Below are 21,310 nucleotides of genomic sequence, written 5' to 3' on the forward strand. Positions count from 1 at the left end.
TGTTACCGCGACAGAACAGAGCCAGAAGACCGCAGCGTCTGACGGCTCCTGCTTTGCCGCTGAGAAGCACTTCTCCGGCATATTAAGGGTGTTTGTTTTCTTTCAGCAGGACAGGGGTTAATCTGCCATATGGAAATCCCTGCTTGCAGCTGTACTTGGTTAACCACTCCTCTCTCCTATAAAAGCTAGGTCTGCTGGCCAGATCTTTGTCTGAGTTAGCATTTGCTGCAAAGATCTGGAGAAGAAGCTGGTGGTTGGAGTGCTAGAGGAATTTGTTGTGCGACTGGTGCTTGGTTTGTACGCTTGGAAATTCCTCATCCCATCCTGCTTTATTTTCTTCCCCTGTCCTTCACACCCTGGTGTATACCTCTGTGGTTTGTGAGAGTATTATTTGTGAGTGGAATTTTCTTTTACTCTTGTCTCGTTTCCCCTGTCTGTCGGGTTTGTATACTGCGGTGCACAGTAGCGCCTCTCTTCCCCGGGTGTGGGGAAGGGGACAGACGCAGGGCTGAAGCTAGGAGACAGGGCTAGGGCGGAGGCTCCGGCGTCCTCGCCATCTGAGGTATCCCAGGGAACAGGGCGAGTTAGGGTGCCCCCTAGTGTCAGGGCCAGGAAAGGTGCCCCTGGTCCCAGTTTACTCACCAGCCTTCCGTCACAACTGTGCCACCTGTGGTAGCCTCACTGCTGCGCTGTAGGCCAGCTCTGTTTAGGTGCAGCCCTGCTTCCACTCTACTGCCATCTAGTGGAGCCTGCACCTACCTATATTGACAATATGTTTCCTTTAAAACAGCCCTACTGGTGGCACTAGTGTCAGCAAGAAGGGTAAGTGACATTCAGGCCCTGTCAATAGTTCCCCCCTTTCTATCAATATTTCAAGATAGAATAGTTCTGAAAACAGACCCTTCTTACCTGCCTAAAGTATCCACTAGATTCCATAGGTCGCAAGTCATTTTTCTTCCCTCCTTTTATAATAACCCCACAAATCAGGAGGAAGAAAGATTTCACACATTGGATGTGAGAAGGGCCATAATAACGTATTTAGATAGGACTAGACCGTGGAGGAAGAGCAGGGCTCTCATTGTCTCCTTCCAGGGCTAAAAGAAGGAATCTGGAATCACGAACGGTAAACTATCCCGATAGATTAGAGACACAATTAGTCTGGCATACTCATCAAAAGGGGAGAACCCGCCTCAAGGTGTGAAAGCGCATTCCGCTGTAGCAGTAGCATCATCCTGGGCTGAAAGAGTGGATGTCCCTATCAAGCTCATACTGTATGTAAGGCAACAACTTGGTCTTCACCTTTTACTTTTTACAGTCACTACAGACTGGATTTATCTTCCTCTACCGACTTAGTTTTTGGTAGATCAATTCTTGATACGGTGGTTCCCCCCCCCCCCCAGGTGATTGTCTCTGGAAATCTCTCAGTAGGTGCTGTCATGGCAAAGAGAAAAAAACTGATTACTTACCGGAAATACTCTTTTATAGAGTCCACGACAGCACCCACTCACTTCCCTCCCTAATGGTGGTTATACATAGTTCACTTGTAGTGGTGAATGTTTCATATACAGTAAGTATATGAAAGGTTGTATAAATTTAAATGAAATACAGATAGAAAAATTTGGATAGCCTACTAAACTTGGTGGGCGGTTGATCTCATTCTCTGTAATCCAACTGCGGGAGCGAGAGGGACCGTCCCTTTTATCTCTCCATAGGTTTAGGCTATGTGCACACGTAAGCAGAATTTTCCTGAGCAAAACCTGACTCCTTCCCAGGAAATCCACATTTTTATTTTTCGCATTTTTTTCGCGTTTTTTTCCGGAGCATCCAAATTATCAATGAATATAGTTGAAAATCCGGATTTTTCCGCAAAATTAAAGAACATGCTGCATTTTCTTCCGCGATGCGCTTTTTTTGCGGAAAAAAAACGCTTCATGTGCACAAAAATTGCGGAATGCATTCTAATAATGGGATGCTTATTGTATGCGTTTTAAGCGTTTTTGCAGGGAAAAAACGCGAAAAAAATACGAAGGTGTGCACACAGCCTAACTGTTCCTAAAGGCAGATCCTCTCTCTCAGTGGGTGCTGTCGTGGACTCTATAAAAGAGTATTACCGGTAAGTAATCCGTTTTTTTATTTGTAGTACTTAACAAACGTTTCAGTCCCAAGGACCTTCATCAATTACTACAAAGTGAAAAAAAAAACATAAAGTGAGTACAAAAATAAATGCAAAAACAAATCAAAGTATATACAGAAGCCAATGAAGTAATTGATCTGGAGTAGAGATAATATAATATAGAATTTTTATTTAGGCCATGTTCACATGTAGCATAAGTCCTGCATATTTTCTGCTCATTTTTTGCACAGAAATTCTGCTGTATTTATCCGTCCAAGCAAAGTAAATGTGATTTCACGAAAACTGTGCCACTGGGAGTCTAGTGACGCTGATGAACTGTGCAGCTTTGCTGCAATTTTTTCTCTGAAGGTTTGTATGTGGAGCCTAAAAACACATGTAAAAACTGCAGTTACTTTATCAAGTCCAGAATTAAAGCTTTTCTGCAGTATAAAAAAAAACACATTAAAAACACAGCTTCACATCTGCACTAAAAACGGGGTGAAAAGGCAAAAAATGCAGCAAAAATTGAATTATCAGAGATTATGGTTATTGTGTAGTTTGGTGCAGATCCTGCAGAAAGCCAAAAACGTATATACTTAGGACATTGTATAGGTCACAGTGTTTATACCTGATTTGCATTTGTATTCACAAATAAGTGTTTTTTTTGGATATTGGGGTTAAATTGCATGGTAGAGAGTTATTGTAGGAGAATATATTTTTGATCTTCATTATTATGCCTCCACATACACAAAAAAAACCACCACCATTTTTTTCTTCCTTTATGCCTTCTGCGTTTGCTCCTCTTCCCCTACGGCTATTCGGCTTTTTTATATTGTATGGTTTTAAATTTCTTTAATGAAAATAAATTTTAATGTTAATGTTTTGGATCTCTTCCTTTCTCCATATTTATTTCTCATATGTGAATGTTATACATTTCATGAGATGCCTCCCTAATTCAGGACATTGTGTTGATTAATTGGTCTATTTCATTCTGAATGGAGAAATATATGAGGCTCATTATTCTTTATGGAGCACTATATATGGCTCATTATACTGTAGAGGTCCCCTCTATAATGTAAAGTGCTGCAGAATATGTTGGTGCTATAAAAATAAAATTATTATTATAATACTGTATGAAGCATTATATGGGGTCCATTATTATGTATGGAGCAATATATTGTGCCCATTAATTGTATAGAGCAATATATGGGGCTCATTATACTGTATGGAGCAATACATGGGGTCCATTATTCTGTATAGAGCAATACATGGGGCCGTTTATTCTGTATACAGCAATGCATAGGGTCCATTATTCTGTATGTAGCAATACATGGGGCCCATTATTCTGTATAGAGCAATATATGGGGCCCACTATATTGTATGGAGCAATATATGGTGCTCATTATTCTGTATGGAGCATTATATGGGGCTCATTATACTGTATGGAGAATTATATGGGGCCCATTATTCTGTATGCAGCAATATATGGGGCTCATTCTACTGTATGGAGCATTATATTGGGACCATTATTCTGTATAGAGCAATATATGGGGCTCATTATTCAGTATGGAGCATTATATGGGGCCCATTATTCTGTATGGAACAACATATAGGGTTCATTTTTCTGTATGGAACATTACATGGGGCCCATTATTCTGTATGGAGAATTATTTGGGGCCCATTAGTTTGTATGGACAATATATGAGGCTCATTATACTGTATGGAGAATTATATGGGGCCCATTATTCTGTATGCAGCAATATATGGGGCTCATTATACTGTATGGAGCATTATATGGGGCCCATTATTCTGTATAGAACAATACCTGGGACCAATTATTCTGCACGGAGCAATATATGGGACCTATTATCCTGTATGCAGCAATATATGGGGCCAATATACTGTATGGAGCATTATATTGGGCCCATTATTCTGTATAGAGCAATATATGGGGCTCATTATTCTGTATGGAGCATTATATGGGACCCATTATTCTGTATGGAACAACATATGGGGCTCATTTTTCTGTATGGAGCATTATTTGGGGCCCATTATTCTGTATGGAGCATTATTTGGGGCCCATTAGTTTGTATGGAGCAATATATGAGGCTCATTATACTGTATGGAGAATTATATGGGGCCCATTATTCTGTATGCAGCAATATAAGGGGCTCATTATACTGTATGTAGCATAATATGGGGTCCATTATTCTGTATAGAGCAATACATGGGGCAAATTATTCTGCATGGAGCAACATATGGGGTCCATTATCCTGTATGCAGCAATATATGGGGCCAATATTGTTAGGCGTCAGATTTCTGTCGCTGCACAGCAAGAATCCCGAGCCGTACTTCCAGCGGTCTCCCATTCCTCTCCAGCCACAGAGGAGGTTGCTCAGCAAACTCATCGGTCCAGGCGCTCTGCCTAGATCAGCTCCGTGGGTTTGCTTTCTGCTGCCACCTTTGGCACAGCTATGACAATACATGCTGCTCAGCAGCGAGATTCTCCAGGGACTAAGTCCCCATGTCGGGCCACTGAGCATGCCTGTGGAGTGATCTCCCATTGGAGATCGAAGGTCACGTGCTCAGGTCCTGATTGGCCCATCCGAGAAGCCAGGAAGGTCCCGGACGCTCGCGGCTATAAAAGGTTCGCATGGCCGCTTGGCCATGCGCTAGGATAAGACTGTATTTACAGACTATGTGGAGTGAGTGATGTATGCACGCATGAATGTCTCTGGTGAATGACTCATTAAGAAACCCCTACCCTTGGTACGCACGTGTTGTGCAGCCTAGCCTGCTAGTGCCCAGGCTTAGGCGTAGGTAGGACAGAGGTTGAGTCAGGCATCAGTCCTCACCAGGGACTCGGCACGCCTCAGTGCACGTGCTCCATAGCCAGTGTCTATAGCGGCGTTCGCGGCAGCGACACCGCACATTCAGTGGGCCTAGAAGGACTCTAACCCCATGTCCTTGGGGTAGAGTTCTGTGGCCGTACACTGTGCGCTCTTTTGGCCGGGCTCTGTGAGCTTAACAGGCTCCGGCATTTACGTTCAGCGGTTGTGCGGCTCTGTGCATTAACAGAGTTCGCCCCTGTTCACATTGGGTGACGTAACCCACGTGTGACTGGTTTCACCCCGCTTAATTCTTCCGCCATTACTTAGCAGCAGTGTACCACCTCTGCCGGTGGACCCCGGGCTGCGAACGCACCTATTATTTTATAATTTGGTGCATTCCACCAGCCCTAACAAATATACTGTATGGAGCATTATATAGGGCCCATTATTCTGTATAGAGCAATATATGGGGCTCATTATACTGTATGGAGCAATATATGGGGCTCATTATTCTGTATGGCGCAATATATGGGGGTCCATTGACCTGTATGCAGCAATATATGGGGCTCATTATACTGTATTGAGCAATATGTGGGGTCCTTTATTCTGTATGGAGCATTATATGGGGCCCAGTATTCTGTATGGAGCAATACATGGGGCTCATTATACTGTATGGAGCAATATATGGGGTCCATTCTGTATAGAGCATTATATAGGGCCCATTACTCTGTATGGAGCAATATATGGGGCTCATTATACTGTATGGAGTAATATATGGGGTCCATTATCCTGTATGGAGCAAATTATACTGTATGGAGCATTATATGGGGCTCATTACATTGTATGGAGAATTATATGGGGCCCATTATTCTGTATGCAGCAATATATGGGGCTCATTCTACTGTATGGAGCATTATATGGGGCCTATTATTCTGTATAGAACAATACATGGGGCCAATTATTCTGCATGGAGCAATATATGGGGCGCATTATCCTGTATGCAGCAATATATGAGGCCAATATACTGTATGGAGCATTATATTGGGACCATTATTCTGTATGGAACAACATATAGGGCTCATTTTTCTGTATGGAGCATTATATGGGGCCCATTATTCTGTATGGAGAAATATATGGGGCTCATTCTACTGTATGGAGCATTATATGGGGCCCATTATTCTGTATAGAACAATACCTGGGACCAATTATTCTGCATGGAGCAATATATGGGACCTATTATCCCATATGCAGCAATATATGGGGCCAATATACTGTATGGAGCATTATATTGGGCCCATTATTCTGTATAGAGCAATATATGGGGCTCATTATACTGTATGGAGCAATATATGGGGCCAATTATTCTGTATGGAGCATTATATGGGGCTCATTTTTCTGTATGGAGCATTATGTGGGGCCCATTATTCTGTATGGAGCATTATATGGGGCCCATTATTCTGTATGGGGCTCATTATTCTGTATGGAGCAATATATGGGGCCAATTATACTGTATGGAGCATTATAAGAGGCTCATTATTCTGTATGGAGCATTATATGGGGCTCATTATACTGTATGGAGCAATGTATGGGGCCAATTATTCTGTATGGAGCATTATATGGGGCTCATTTTTCTGTATGGAGCATTATATGGGGCCCTTTATTCTGTATGGGGCCCATTATACTGTATGGAGCAATATATGGGGCTCATTATTCTGTATGGAGCAATATATGGGGCCAATTATACTGTATGGAGCATTATATGAGGCTCATTATTCTGTATGGAGCATTATATGGGGCTCATTATTCTGTATGGAGCAATATATGGGGCCAATTATACTGTATGGAGCATTATATGGGGCTCATTATTCTGTATGGAGCAATATATGGGGCCCCTCTATACTGTCCTGTTTCTGAGCTACTGTACAATTTACCATAGCTATCACTCATGTAATGTAAGAAGTGAAATGTTTGGCATGTACTATACCAATATTTCTTTGCTTTATCAGTGCATCATGAATCATGGTATGTGTTAAAGGGGACCACTGAGACTCTTTCACCTGGGGCCCATGAAAACCTCAAGCCGGCTCTGAAGGTTTGGTAGGGAGTGTAATTAAAGGGAACCTGTCACCTCATTTTGCGCTGTATGTAAATTAGTTGGGTCCGGTCCGATGGGCGGTGTTTTTGCTTCTTCCCTTCACCCCTCCTTGGCCGCTATACGCAATATTTCTGGTAATTTCCGTAGTGCTCGTCCATATTTCATGCATGCGCATTGCAATCTCCACTCGCGCGTGCGCAGTATGCTTTCCTCAATTGCAGGCAAAGCTGAAAAGCATTAGTACGCATGCGCTGGTGAACTATGTCTCAGAACACAGAAATGGCAGCAAAATACTTACGGGACATAGTACTTCCAGTGCATGCGAACAACTTTTTTCTGGCTTTGCCTGCAGTTGGGAAAAGCATATTGCGCACGCGCGAGTGGAGATTGCAATGCGCAGGCGCAAAATATGGACGAGAACTACGCAAATTCCCTGAAATATTGCATACAGAGGCCAAGGAGGGGTGGAGGGAAGGAGCAAAACACCGCCCATCAGACAGGACCCAACTAATTTACACACCGCACCAAAATGAGGTGACAGATTCCCTTTAAAATGTGTCCTTTCTGTTCTTCAAAAGTTGGGAGATATGATACATATCTATGGTGCTACAGGCAAGACTACAAATACATATACTCTTGCTTGTAACACAGTTTGGATAGCAGTGATCTGTGATTCATATGTTTTTATTCCCATTTCCTTTCCACTAAATATTGTTAATAGGCTACAAGCAGCAGTCGTACAGGAGAGCGCCCTCTATGGTCTGCTGCTATACCTTAACCCAAAAATGCTCTTCAGAAACCTCGACTCTTGCACGTGGAACTACATTTCCCATTATCCACTGCGTCGCCCAGCACCAGCGATGCCGTAAAGCCTGCAGCTGATTGGCTGTTGGAGGAGAAGGCGGAAGTGCTGTGATTAGCTGTGAGGCAGCGGTGGAGCAGGATGCAGCTGGGCTCGGTGCAGCAGAAGATCTCCTGTCTGTTCGTCACCGAGGTGAAGGATGAGCCGTCCTCCAAGCGGGAGCACCAGGTGATGGCACCCAGCCGCCGCCACTTCCCTCCACTCGTGTCCATCCCTGCCGGGAAAGCCATGTCATGCGCAGAATGCCCCGTGTCTGTCACTGAAAGCAGCTCTCTGCTCACATAGGCATCACGTTATGGAGCTCACTGCCCACACAGACCCCACTACTGCGTGGGACTCCACATGTGACACGATAAGCAGAGGCCACACTGCAGTGATGAGTCCGGGGCTCAGGACCACCAGTGGTGCCCACCAGACCATTTGTCATAGTGGTGTTTGTTTTTTGGTGTAAAAAGTATTCCTGAACGTTATCCGTATACTTGTACTGCACAGAGGAACCTTCCAGCAGACATCTGTGGGGGGCCTCCATCTGATCGCCCCATCCTATAAAAGTGCACCCACTGGCAATCATTGCTGTGGATCCATAAGCTGAAGTCCCTGCATGAATGTGGGACTGGCAGCGGGGAGTGCCAGTCAGGGGTCTATCGGGTATGACAGAAGACTGAGGTGACTGGCACCATGAAGTGCGCAGTCTGTGCCGGTCTGTTTATGGGGGCATGCTGACCCTCCGCAGACATGCCGTGTTGGAGGAGATGTGGATTGGGTGGTGTTACCTTTTCTTTACCATTTTTATATTTTTCTGCAGGCTTACTCCCTATATAGAGAACACATGAGCACTACGCTTAGTATTTATTTATATGGGGTGGTCAGGAGGAAGCGGCCAGCCACATGTGGGGGGGAGGAAGCTGCCAGCCACATGTGGGGCATGTATATGGGGGTGGGGGGAGGAAGCTGGTAGCCACATGTGGGGGTGGAGGAAGCTGCCAGCCACATGTGGGGCATGTATATGGGGGTGGGGGGAGGAAGCTGGCAGCCACATGTGGGGGTGGGGGGGGAGGAAGCTGGCAGCCACATGTGGGGGTGGGGGGGAGGAAGCGGCCAGCCACATGTGGGGGTGAGGGGGAGGAAGCGGCCAGCCACATGTGGGGGTGGAGGAAGCTGCCAGCCACATGTGGGGCATGTATATGGGGGTGGGGGGAGGAAGCTGGCAGCCACATGTGGGGGTGGGGGGGAGGAAGCGGCCAGCCACATGTGGGGGTGAGGGGGAGGAAGCGGCCAGCCACATGTGGGGGTGGAGGACGCTGCCAGCCACATGTGGGGCATGTATATGGGGGTGGGGGGAGGAAGCTGGTAGCCACATGTGGGGGTGGAGGAAGCTGCCAGCCACATGTGGGGCATGTATATGGGGGTGGGGGGAGGAAGCTGGCAGCCACATGTGGGGGGGGAGGAAGCGGGCAGCCACATGTGGGGGTGGGGGGGGAGGAAGCGGGCAGCCACATGTGGGGGTGGGGGGGGAGGAAGCGGGCAGCCACATGTGGGGGTGGGGGGGGAGGAAGCGGGCAGCCACATGTGGGGGTGGAGGAAGCTGCCAGCCACATGTGGGGCATGTATATGGGGGTGGGGGGAGGAAGCTGGCAGCCACATGTGGGGGGGGAGGAAGCTGGCAGCCACATGTGGGGGTGGAGGAAGCTGCCAGCCACATGTGGGGCATGTATATGGGGGTGGGGGGAGGAAGCGGCCAGCCACATGTGGGGGTGGGGGGGAGGAAGCGGCCAGCCACATGTGGGGGTGGGGGGGAGGAAGCGGCCAGCCACATGTGGGGAGGGGAGGGAGGAAGTGACCAGCCACATGTGGGGCATGTATATAGGGGTGGGGGGGAGGAAGCGGCCAGCCACATGTGGGGAATGTATATGGGGGTGGGGGGAGGAAGCTGGCAGCCACATGTGGGGCATGTAGATGGGCGGGGGGGGAGCGAGAAAGCTGCCTGCCATATGTGGGACATGTATATGGAGGGGAGGGATAGGAGGAAGCTACCAGCCAGTTGTGGGGCATGTACATGGCAGGAGGAAGCTGCCAGCCACATGTGGGGCATGCATATGGTTAGCACCAGAGCATGCTCAGATAACTCCTTATCCCAGCACATTTTCTCATCACTAATACCAATGCATGTAAAGTGCGGGTATTTCTGTGCGTGGCCCTGATACTTGATACTGAATAAATTGAAGTGCTTTAATTTTGATAATATTACCATTTTCTTTATCTTTTGCATATTAAGCCTAGGTTCACATTTGCCGTTGAGTCCGCAGCATATCGTCCGCAACCGCATGCAAAAGCGCATGCATGTGGTTGCGGACGATAGGCAAATGCTATTTTCCGGCGAATTTGGAATTTACACAAGCCACGCCCAATGGGTGTGTCTCATGTAAAGTCTTGCGTACGCAAAGCGTATGCATGTCGTTGTGTACACTTGCGTTACTATAGCCATTAGTGCTTTTTATACGCACGTCATCCGCAGTAATCCGCATGCGGATAACTGCGGATATTTGACACCGCAAAAATGCAATATGATGTGTTTGCCGCACCTTGCCACATACCGTGAAACAACGCAACAGTACGCAAACGCACACGAACGCATGTCCCTGTGTACCGCATGGTAAAGATGGGTAAGCAGGATGTATGCGCATCAAACTCTGCGGACTCAACCACAAATGTGAAACCGGCCTAACGTCTACCCATCCTGTTATTTCTATAATTCCATGAGTATTCCCTTTTGGAGTTGCAGTTTCAATTCTGAGGAGGGTACGGTTGTGCTCAAAAGTTTACATACTCCGGCAGAATTTTTATTTTCTTGTGCAAGCTACAAAGGCACAGGAAACTTGGTCAAAATTGAAGGAAAGATGAATGCAGCACGTTATCAGCAAATATTGGAGGCAAATTTGCAATCATCAGCCCAGAAGCTGCGCATGGCATGTACTTGGCTACAACAAAACAAAGTGAAGGTCCTGGAGTGGCCATCTCAGTCTCCTGACCTCAATATCATTGAGCCACTCTGAAGACAACTCAAGCACACAGTTCATGCTAGACGGCCCAGGAATTTACAGGAACTGTAGGCTTTTTGCCAAGAAGAGTGGGCATCTTTACCATCTGAGAAAATAAAGAACCTCATCCACAACTACCACAAAAGACTTCAAGCCGTCATTGATGTAAGAAGGGGCAATACACAGTATTAAGAAATGGGGCATGTAAACTTTTGCTTTGGGTCATTTGGATGTTTTGGGTTGTCATTATGATGTAAAAAGAGAAAACGGTAGTAGGACAATAAATAGCTTCACCCAACCACCAACCACGAGTGGAGAAACGGTTTGGTCTTATCATTCATACTATCTGAAAAAAGGTCAAGAAACAAAAATTCTGCCGGGGTATGTAAACTTTTGAGCACAACTGTATATACTAGACATACGGTTCTTGTAGGAGAGCGCAGGTGACCACTTCTACTTTCTTCCTAAAATATACCATATACATAATATCACATGTACTATAACACAAACCTTAGTCTGTATGTCCATCATCTGCTCTCTTCCTTGTTGACCGTATATTTTTTTTTATTTATATTCACGCGTAAAATATATCATAACGATTAAATGTGCTAACTATCGAACATGTTCTCAGCCGTTTGTGATAAAGTGCTTGGGAGCATCACACAATTTATCAGGCAGATGCACACCTTTGCGCCACTATCATGTATTTATTTTTATTTTCTGTGTTTTAGATGTACAAAGTGCTGGCTACAGAAACCCTAAGCCCCCTGGCAGTGAGTGCCGCTATTGACAATGCCCTGGCTACAGAGAAGGTAGATGGCACATGCTGCTATGTGACGGCACACAAAGGCGGGTATCCAAATCGGGCTGTACCTACTTCACGTGTGCTACCATTGGAATCATGTTCTAGGACGTACATGCTGTAGCGGTTTTCTTTCCTTTTTTCCTTTTGTTCACCTTATTGGATGGAGCAAACTTAATCCAATCTGCTGTTGTCCAGCCCATAGATGTTACTTGGTGTGTAGTTATCTTTGCTAAAAGATAACAACCATGTAGGAACGTAACTTAAAGGGAACCTGTCATGTTCAGTGTTGTCTGAGCTGTAGGACACATGATATAGGAGTAGGAGCAGAGCTGAGTTTTATTTTTTTTTGTGGGAAACTTGGATTAGACTTAAAAGCATCCCAAAGGTGATCCATTTTATTACCTAAATGCTTGTAATTGGGGCTAAAATCCTTCTCAGAGAGCTGGTGCCAGAAGCCTGTCAGTGGCTAATCTGCCGAATTCTTCCTTCAATGATGTCCTCTGTCGGGGAGAGTCGAGAGACCCCAATATACACTAGCCTAACAACCGATCCCGTATCAGCGGGTTCAGCCAACTTTAGTCTGTGTATGAGGGCCTTTAGTGTGCATACAGACATAGCTGACACTGAGAACCACCGGCGGCACTCCTAAACCCAAAGAGGTTTAGGCTTGCTGCCTCTGCGCTGCTCATCTGGCTCTAAACCATGCTGCTCACAAATAGCACTACTTTTCCAATGAGACAAGGCTTTTTGGGCAGATATTGTATCAAGTTGTGAAAGCTAGAAACATTAGGGTCCATTTGCTCAGCTTGTCACTGGGTCTCGTAAAGCTAGGAGCCTGGGTAGAGGAACAATCTGTAGGGCTTGGTTTCACATTAGCGTTTCTGTGCACAGCATATCATCTGCATGCACAAACGCATGTGTACGCAGCGTTTTTTATCCACATCATCTTGCGCATGACGGAAAAAAAATGCTCCGTGTACATGCGTTTGCGTTGTTTCTGCGCATGCGTTCGATATTTCCAATGCTTTTCCAGTAGAGTTTCCTTGACACCAGACACCCAATGGGCATGTCTCATGGGATTTCTATATATATAGACACACTGCACAGATGAAATCCACGTCTTTTGCTGCTGTATCCAGCTTCTAGATGGATCTTGGCGTGGAGAGCTTCCTTATTAACCCCTTAATGACAGCCACTACATCTTTTTACTGACCTGAGATATAAGAGAATATCATCCCCATACAGGTGACAATCCAACAGCTGTCGGCTGTCCATTAAAGCTGACAACTTGCTGTATCACAAACTATCAGTGTTGGCACTGTCCATAACTGTTTAACCCCTTAGTTGCTGCTGTCAAAAGTGATTACATCAAATAAATGGTTCATAGATTGTGGGAGCTTCCGCTTTAATCTAATTGACACACCGAGATCATGATTGTATGGTCCTGATGTTTGCCATAGCAGCTCATGGCCAAATAGCGGCCTAAAGGCCCCGTCACACTAAGCGACTTACCAGCGATCCCGACACCGATATCAAGGTGTCAGGATCGCTGGTAAGTCGCTATGTGATCGCTGGTGAGCTGTCACACAGACAGCTTCACCAGCAATCAGCACAGCGATGCCGAGCGCCCGGCATCGCTGGCCATCGCTGTAAAAAATAGAATCAAAATAAAAAATATAGTTACTCTCACCTTCCGATGTCCCGTTCAGCCATCCTGCCTCTCTCCACGCTCCGGTCCCAGTGATCCTTTGCGAGAATGACCGCGAGATGTCACGGTGTCGAGGGATAACAAAGTCTCGCGGTCATTCGTGCAAAGGATCACTGGGACCGGAGCGTGGAGAGAGGCGGGATGGCTGAACGGGACGTCGGAAGGTGAGAATAACTATATATTTTTTATTTTTTACACCTGATCGCTGGTCTCCCGCCTGTCACACACAGCGATGCGTGCTGGCCAGCGGAAGACCAGCGACCAAAGAAATGTCCAGAGATTTCTTCCAGCGATCAGCGATACCGGCAGGGGGGGGCCGCTCACTGATCGCTGTCACACACAGCGATATCGCTGTTACGTCACAAAAGTTGTGACTCAGCAGCGATCTCGCTACCGAGATCGGTTAGTGAGACGGGGCCTTTAGAGTCTGCTGGCTATAGCAGTCAGTTCAGAAGTCAGTGACATTTAGGTGGTAAACAGACACTTTTTCATTCCTGCTATACCACTTTGCATTAATTCCTGAAAAGCTGTATAGATAAATGAATTACTACTGCGCTTAGGGTACTGTCACACTTAGCGATGTACCAGTGATATGAAGCTGTCAGGATCGCTGGTACATCGCTAAGTGGTCGCTAGTGAGCTGCCACACAGGCAGATCTCACCAGCGTCATCGCTGGGGACGGGGGTCGCTACTTATGTCACACCAGGCGATCCTGCGTCCTCCCGCCTGGCTCCACGCTCGTCTCTCCACAGGAAGCGCCGCAGGAAGCTGACGACGAGAAACAGTCCAGCCTGTTCTCGCGCGATCAGCAGCGGGGGAGCGGTCGTAGGTAAGTATCAGACACAGCGATATCGCTATAACGTCACTAGTTATAGCGATATTGCTAGCGATATCTCTTAGTGTGACATGCCCTTTAGAGTCACTGGTATCTATTGTCTTAAATGGATTTGAAGAGAAAAAAAAAATCAAAGTCCACAGCACAATAAAAGAACCAGGTTTGGACAGAAAACAACAATAAGTAACACTAAAAAAGTCATATATATCCCTTTGGATGCTTAATGCCAATTGTAGAGCAAGAAACCAAGATTACCTTGTAAAGCAGTAGGGGTTAACAGTCACAGAGGGGGAGGGCGGGCTCAGTCTCACAAGTGAAAGCTGATTCTGTGTTTGGAGATCCCAAAAGTCCTTCTGTAAGTAATAACACTCCTCAGGTGGGTTGCTGATTAAATGCTTCTTGCTTAAGAACTGCAGTAATCCTGTTAGCGATGCTACCCAGGCCGGTGGCAGCAGTCGCTCTAATGGCAGGCTGGGTGGGAAAACACACTCAACTAGCTGCCTGAACTTCACACTATGCTCGGCAGCACAGGACCTGTGTGACGTCAGAGACACGTGATGCACTGCGCTGCAGCCTAGAGATTGCAATGAGGACCAAAAAGCTATCCTACATGTTTCAGAGACTCCTGTCTCCTTCCTCAGGGATGTGGTCCTGCTTGCAATCTCTGTAGTATATATGCACACACTCAATAGAAGTAAATAAATCAATTAAAAATGTTCGTCATCACTGGAAGCCAATTTCACTATTGAGTCCTTTAGGAATGAGAGTATCAAGCATAAAAATCCAGCGTGACTCAGCGCGAGACATTAGTTTTATATGGTCTCCTTTGCGTGCCTGTTTATGGACGAGTTCTATTTGGCTTCCAGTGATGACGGACATTTTTATTTTGATTCAGCCTGTCGCAAATCATGCAGCTGAGACGACGAAAACTAAATCTCTGAGCACGCCAAAATACTCGGAGGACACCTGAGCAACGAGTATACGCGCTCATCACTAGTCAGAAACATTGGCAGAGGACACATTAGGAGTGGAATACAAGTTGGAAGTGATTGACACATTGGATGGGAGAGAACCGAGGGAAGGTGGGGAGATAATTGCAAATGGAGACATCCAGAGCCTTGAGAGTAATGAACTTGCTGTGTCCTCACCCCTTTTATACCCCTTTGTTTTAGTGGCTGAAACCTGTTTCTGGACATGTTCAGTCTGAAGTACGCATCTCCTTGCTTACCAATCAATGCGTTGTTTTGACTCACTCATCCGCATAATTGACGTCTCAAAAAATGCAACATACTGCATTCGCTCCACACCGCTAAACGACGCAAGCGTACACAAACACATGTCCCTGCGTACAACATGTTAAAGATATGTACGCATGACGCATGCAGGTAATACGCTGCGCACAGATACCCCAGTGTGAAACCAGCCTAAGACTGTAGGCTGCGGAGCTTAAGGCGAAACAGATCAAAGCCACGTTCTTTGTACATTGCATTGTTTGCTTAGTTTATGTGAAATTCTTATGTATCTCATTTCTTCTCCACAATGCATATTCAACAGGTCTCCCATACTTGTGGGCACGGTATGATAGGAAGCCAACAAAACAGGCAGAAAAGAGGTTTAGAAAATATATCTATTCAAAAGGAAACTCCAAAGGTTTGTGCAGTTGATTTATCATTGGCAATATTATTTTACATCAGATGCCGTTACAGGAGTATAGATCCTATCCTAATATGTAGTAGGTATAATAATGAGAATATTAGGAAATAGCACCTATTAAAAATGTAATAGTTCTTCTGATTAGCTATGTCGCTTCCCTCTTATTCGGCAAGCTATAGCGCTTGACGAATAAGCTGCAGAGGGAATCCGGCTTCCTGGATCGCATCGGATGAACAGCTGATCTGCGCCGCAGCTGCATGTGTCATGGCTGAGTCGCACATGCATGCAGAGTCTGTGTGTTGAGCTCTCCATGCATGTGCTGTGACATGGCAGCTGTGCGCGATCCAAGAAGCCGGGTTCCCTCTGCAATTTATTCGGCAAGCGCTATAGCTTGCCGAATAAGAGAGGACCCGAACAAATTCGCTCATTTCTAGCATAACCAAGCATGTCTAAGGCTGGTTTCACATTAGCGTTTTTTAGCGCAGCGCATTGTGCGCGTCCATGCTCATGCGCCCTTATATTTAACATGGCGGGCACATGGTCTAGCGTTTGCACGCGTTCGTATGTGTTTTCGTGCGCATGGTTTTTTTTTGTAGTGTGCGCCTAGGCGTGCCCGACGCAACCTGTTGCATTTTTGGGTCCGTCCAGTGGCGTAAAATAAGCATGTGCACGCTTGCGCACAGAATGCGACAAAATAAAGCATTAGTGTATGGGAACGCAGGTGTGCGCATGGACATGAAATCACATGCGTTTTAAGAGTTAATATGGCTAGAAACTGACTAAAATGCATGCGCCTAAAAAACAAACGCATGATGCGTTTTTTGCATGCATTTCAATTGCGCACGAAGCGCAGCGCTAAAAAACGCTAATGTGAAAGTACCCTTAGCTACAGCAATCACACCTAATGTTTTATTTTTTTAAATTCTTTTCTTAATGGGGTTGTTAGAATAGGTCATCAATTCCATATTAGAAGGGGTGTGACACATCACTCCCCGCTTCACAGCTATTCCCAGTGCTGCCGGATATGATCACTTGTGGATCTCATCAGCTGAGCTTCATCAACAGTATAGTGGCCACAACAGGACGCTGCCAATTCGCCTTGATTCATTCGCATAGGGGCGGATGTGTAGTACCCTGTGACTATACAGAAGACAGAGCATTGCAATGTAGATCTGCAGCTGATCACATTTGGTCACTGTCATCACCGGGAACAGCCGATTGATGGCAGTGGCGATATGATATTCATGTCTTACCCTAAGGATAAACACTCAATAGAAAAGTACTGGACGGACCGTTTAATTTTTAATCTAAGAGAAGAGAATGATTGAGACATGCATGCTATTGTGTGTTTCTGTATGACAACACCCACTGTGTGTGGATCAGACACCCGCTATGTATTGAGATGGCTCTGCTCTCCAGCCTGATCCATATACCGGCACCCAACCCCTTCTGCTAAGCTCTTCTCACTTTCTCCAAAAAAAATCAGATCTGGCATAGAAAACTACAAATGTTGCCAACATGTAATTGCTCACAAAATTGCAACTTTTATCTTGTGTTTTCTGACATTAAAAAGTTATAAAATTAATTTACTCCCATGATTTTTCCTTTGTGATTCTGAAGAGCATAGCTAGTATTTTATCCACAATACATATGGATGGCATGTAGCAGCTGTGCACAAGTAATAAGGATTTTATTTTTTTATTTTAGATTTTGTTTGGAATGTTGATGACGATTTCAAAGTTGTTCCAGATTTTTGGATTCCAGCAAAGGGAGTGAGCCAGTCTAATGGCAAACCATACCCTGATGAAAATGGTCATATACCAGGTACCTAGAATCTTACATTGCATATTGACTGCTTCATGAAGGATCATCTCTCAAGCAACTTAGTTTGTAACAAGTTTTGGTTTACATATCTAGATCCAGTCATGACCCATGAAAATTTAGACTAGAGCCAAGATGGTCCTATCCTGGTTCCTAAGTCCAAGTAATATGTACTTTACATCATTCTGCCGAGGATAGTGATTTCTGTAATATCTCATTTGATTCACTAAAACGTATGCCCAATTATACTGCAGTAAATCATCAAGAATTTATTCTCCTCAGATTTTTCCAAAAGTCTGACTGCATTGCACTCTATGATCATCCCAACCTGGGGCCCCTTTACTCAAGCAGTAATCTGTTGTAATCTGTGTGTGGAATCGTTCGGTCCCCAGACCATGTGCATCAACTTGTGCAACAAGGTCTTAAACCAGCAGAAATTGACTTGCATTGTTGATCGAGACTCGTTATGGCCAGAGATCTGTCCATGTAAACCGAGCTGTACTGTTGTCCTCTCAGCATCTGGGTAGGTGGGAGCAGGTGGACTTTGCACATGATTTATCTTCTCATTGTCCCCAGAACCTAATTTCTTTCTCTAAATCTTTTTTTCTTACCTTATCAGGTTGGGTGCCTGTGGAAAATGGCAATAAGCAGTATTGCTGGCATTCATGTGTAGTAAATTATACATTAGGAGTAGCCATAGTATTAAAACCCAAGACCGAGGATCATGGATCTTTGGAAATTTCTCTTGTGCATTTGTCAAATCTTCTTGAGCAAACACTGGAACTCATTGGAACCAACATAAATGGAAACCCATATGGTAAGTGTCCTGGGAAAATAACTAGTTTGTTAGAACCCGACGTTCTATACACTTGATATCCGATTATTTAGTTGGAGCAGGAAGGTCACATTTTTTTTTCTATGAAACTGCATTCTTGTGAGCATTGCGTCAAAAGCCATGGTTTGATCATATAAGCTCTGCTGTGAAATAATTGACTATTCCTTCTAGGCAGTCCACACACGTCATTGCATTGACATTCTAAATCGTCAGTAAATTGTCAGCTGGCTGAACCTACTTGTGAACAAAAACTCAGCATGCACTAGTTTGCTCCATAAATTGGATGAGACTCACACATTCAAATCTAAGGGTGCGCAAGAACAATCCGATGCCATATGGAGTCACAGTACAGCAGCCGTTATTTTACAGACAAAATGCAATTCTGTAACACAGAAAACTTTTAATGGTCTTGCAAATGACTCATAGCTGCTGATGTAAAAACAGATGTCATCCATGTGCAGTCTGTATGCAAAGAGAACCTTTTTTTTTTTCCCGTTTTCTGGATGAAACTCTGACTTTTTAGGTGCTCGTGGGATCCTACCCTCATGCAGTGTATAGGTGCAAATTCACACTGTGTCCATTAACAGACAAAACCTAGAATAAGAGGAGTAGAAACCCTGCAGCGTCATTAAATAAATAGTAATACATATAATATAGGGTACTTGGTTGACACTATTTTTATCAAAAGAGCATTAAAGAAATCCCACTGCGACAAGGTGTACCCAATCAGGATGGTCTTGAAATCTAGTATCTCGCTTCACTATGTGCCAGCGGGCCTCAAAATAGATGGGACAGAGTAGGACCTAGATCTAACTTTTTTACACCTGCCTGTGGAACGCCAAATAGACAAAATGCACAACCCAAAGGCAAGGGGTCTCTCCATTTAGTGTACCAAGTGCAAGAAATTAAAGCAAAACCGAAATCATGGGTCATAAAACATATTAGAGCAATGTGTAGGTGAAGAAAGAACTTAAAAATGGGTAGATGCCCTGTAATAAGTCAGTAAATAAGTAGTTGTATATGTAAATCACATAGTTACAGAGTAAACAGCTTGCCATAGATCCTGCATCTGTGGGGGCAGGGAGCCAGCTATCATACACAGCCAGACTCCCTACAAATTCTGTCACTATTCTAGTGCTGAACCATTGCTTGTGTATACTCCTACAGATTAGGATGAGTCTGTTTCCTTCCCCTGACCCAAGGGTCATGCGATTGCTGGGTTTAGGGATGTAACCTGTGCTGCTGGGTGTCCTAGTCGGCTCTACTGTGCAAGCAGGAGGCTGAAATCTTCCTGTGGGTAGAGCTAAGGCTACTTTCACACTTGCGTTAGGAGGCGCAGCGCACGGCCGCCGTGCAGCTCCGCCCCCTCCGGTCAGCTCCTCCTATGGGCGCATGACCCTGAATGCGACCTGCGTACCCTATCGTTAGCATTGGGTACGCAGGCCGTGGGCTGGTATGATTTTGACGGTGCATGCGCCCTTTTGACGGTGCGCCAAATGCACCGTGTTGCATTTTGGTGCGCTCAGTGCACCGTCAAAATCATACCAGCGCACGGCCTGCGTACCCAATGCTAACGATAGGGTACGCAGGTCGCATGCAGCATCATGCGCCCATAGGAGGAGGTGACCGGAGGGAACGCGGCAGGGGGCGGAGCTGCACGGCGACCGTGCGCTGCGCCTCCTAACGCAAGTGTGAAAGTAGCCTAATGCCAACCCCAATTACAGGGAAATCGGCAATATAAAGAATATGTTGAAATGCCCCCCCCCACCCCCATCTCAAAAAAAAAAAATTCAGACCTTAACGGGGGCACAGTGTGTGAAATAAAAAAATGCATAAATATATAAAGCAAATTGGAAAAAAAAACAAACTTCCAATCTGTATTGTACTCATAAAAGAAAAATCGAATTTGCAAAAAAAAAACTTTACAGAAATGGGTGCACAATTTAAAATATTTTTACGCGGTTCCTCATGGTCATAAAATCTGAAAAATAGACAGGTTTTCCCTATTTTTCTTTTTCCTTTATCCCAAATATCAGCAAAATATAAACCCCATTGAATTGTTAAAAATATAAGCAAAAGTTATTTGAAAATTCGACTGAGAATTTTAGAGCCCTCAAACGCTTGTCTAAGTTATAACCCGAAAATATGCATAGCAAGGAAGACGGGAGGAAATGGTCCAGACATGAAGTGGTTAAAAAGGAAATAACTGTTGTATTTTGGCCCTAATGGTTGAATATTCCAGACAGGTTAGAAACAGGAGTGCATGTATCAGATGTCTCCATCGATTCCTGGTCTTGGTGCCGCTTGGTCAACTAAATTATACCATCTCTGCCCTTTTATGATCCCTTAATTGTAAGTAGCAGAAAGAGCAGAGCTATGGGGACACAGTTACAAATTCTGTGCAATAGTGTGAACTTAAGGCCGGGATCACACTACTGTGTGTGATGCGAGAAACTTGTCCTGAGTGCCGGTGGCAGTGCTGGTGGTTGGTGCGAGAGACTCGTGCGAGTTTCTCGCATCACACACAATAGTGAGATCCCCGCCTAAGGCCCCCATACACATTAGGCCTGTTTCACACTTAGGTTTTCCTTGTCAGTTGGTAGCCGCCAAAAAGGCGGAGAACGGATCCGCGGGCGACGATACACCTACGTGAGCCACCGGACCGTTGGTGCGCTGGGATCCGCCGATATGTGAATTTTAAAGGAACCGTGGT

At 45.3% G+C, this 21,310-nt stretch overlaps 1 protein-coding gene across 4 annotated transcripts in view; it reads left to right on the forward strand.

Moving 5' to 3' along the window:
• The first annotated feature begins 253 nt into the window (after positions 1-253).
• RLIG1 (RNA 5'-phosphate and 3'-OH ligase 1) overlaps positions 254-21,310 on the forward strand; it is a 39,062-nt gene continuing 18,005 nt past the window's right edge. Inside the window, exons 1-5 of one of the 4 annotated variants that reach the window (XM_073557004.1) lie at positions 257-293; positions 11,671-11,788; positions 15,843-15,938; positions 17,649-17,765; positions 18,382-18,579. In XM_073557004.1, coding sequence (XP_073413105.1) covers positions 11,671-11,788; positions 15,843-15,938; positions 17,649-17,765; positions 18,382-18,579 — 529 coding nt within the window. In that variant the 5' untranslated portion in view covers positions 257-293. Of the gene's footprint in view, positions 294-7,868; positions 8,070-11,670; positions 11,789-15,842; positions 15,939-17,648; positions 17,766-18,381; positions 18,580-21,310 lie in introns of those variants that run through there. The other 3 variants (XM_073557003.1, XM_073557006.1, XM_073557005.1) reach the window with 3 other exon arrangements.

This window comes from Dendrobates tinctorius, unplaced genomic scaffold, assembly GCF_039654945.1.
Source record: "Dendrobates tinctorius isolate UK_male_01 unplaced genomic scaffold, ASM3965494v1 ptg000241l, whole genome shotgun sequence".
Lineage (NCBI taxonomy): Eukaryota > Metazoa > Chordata > Amphibia > Anura > Dendrobatidae > Dendrobates > Dendrobates tinctorius.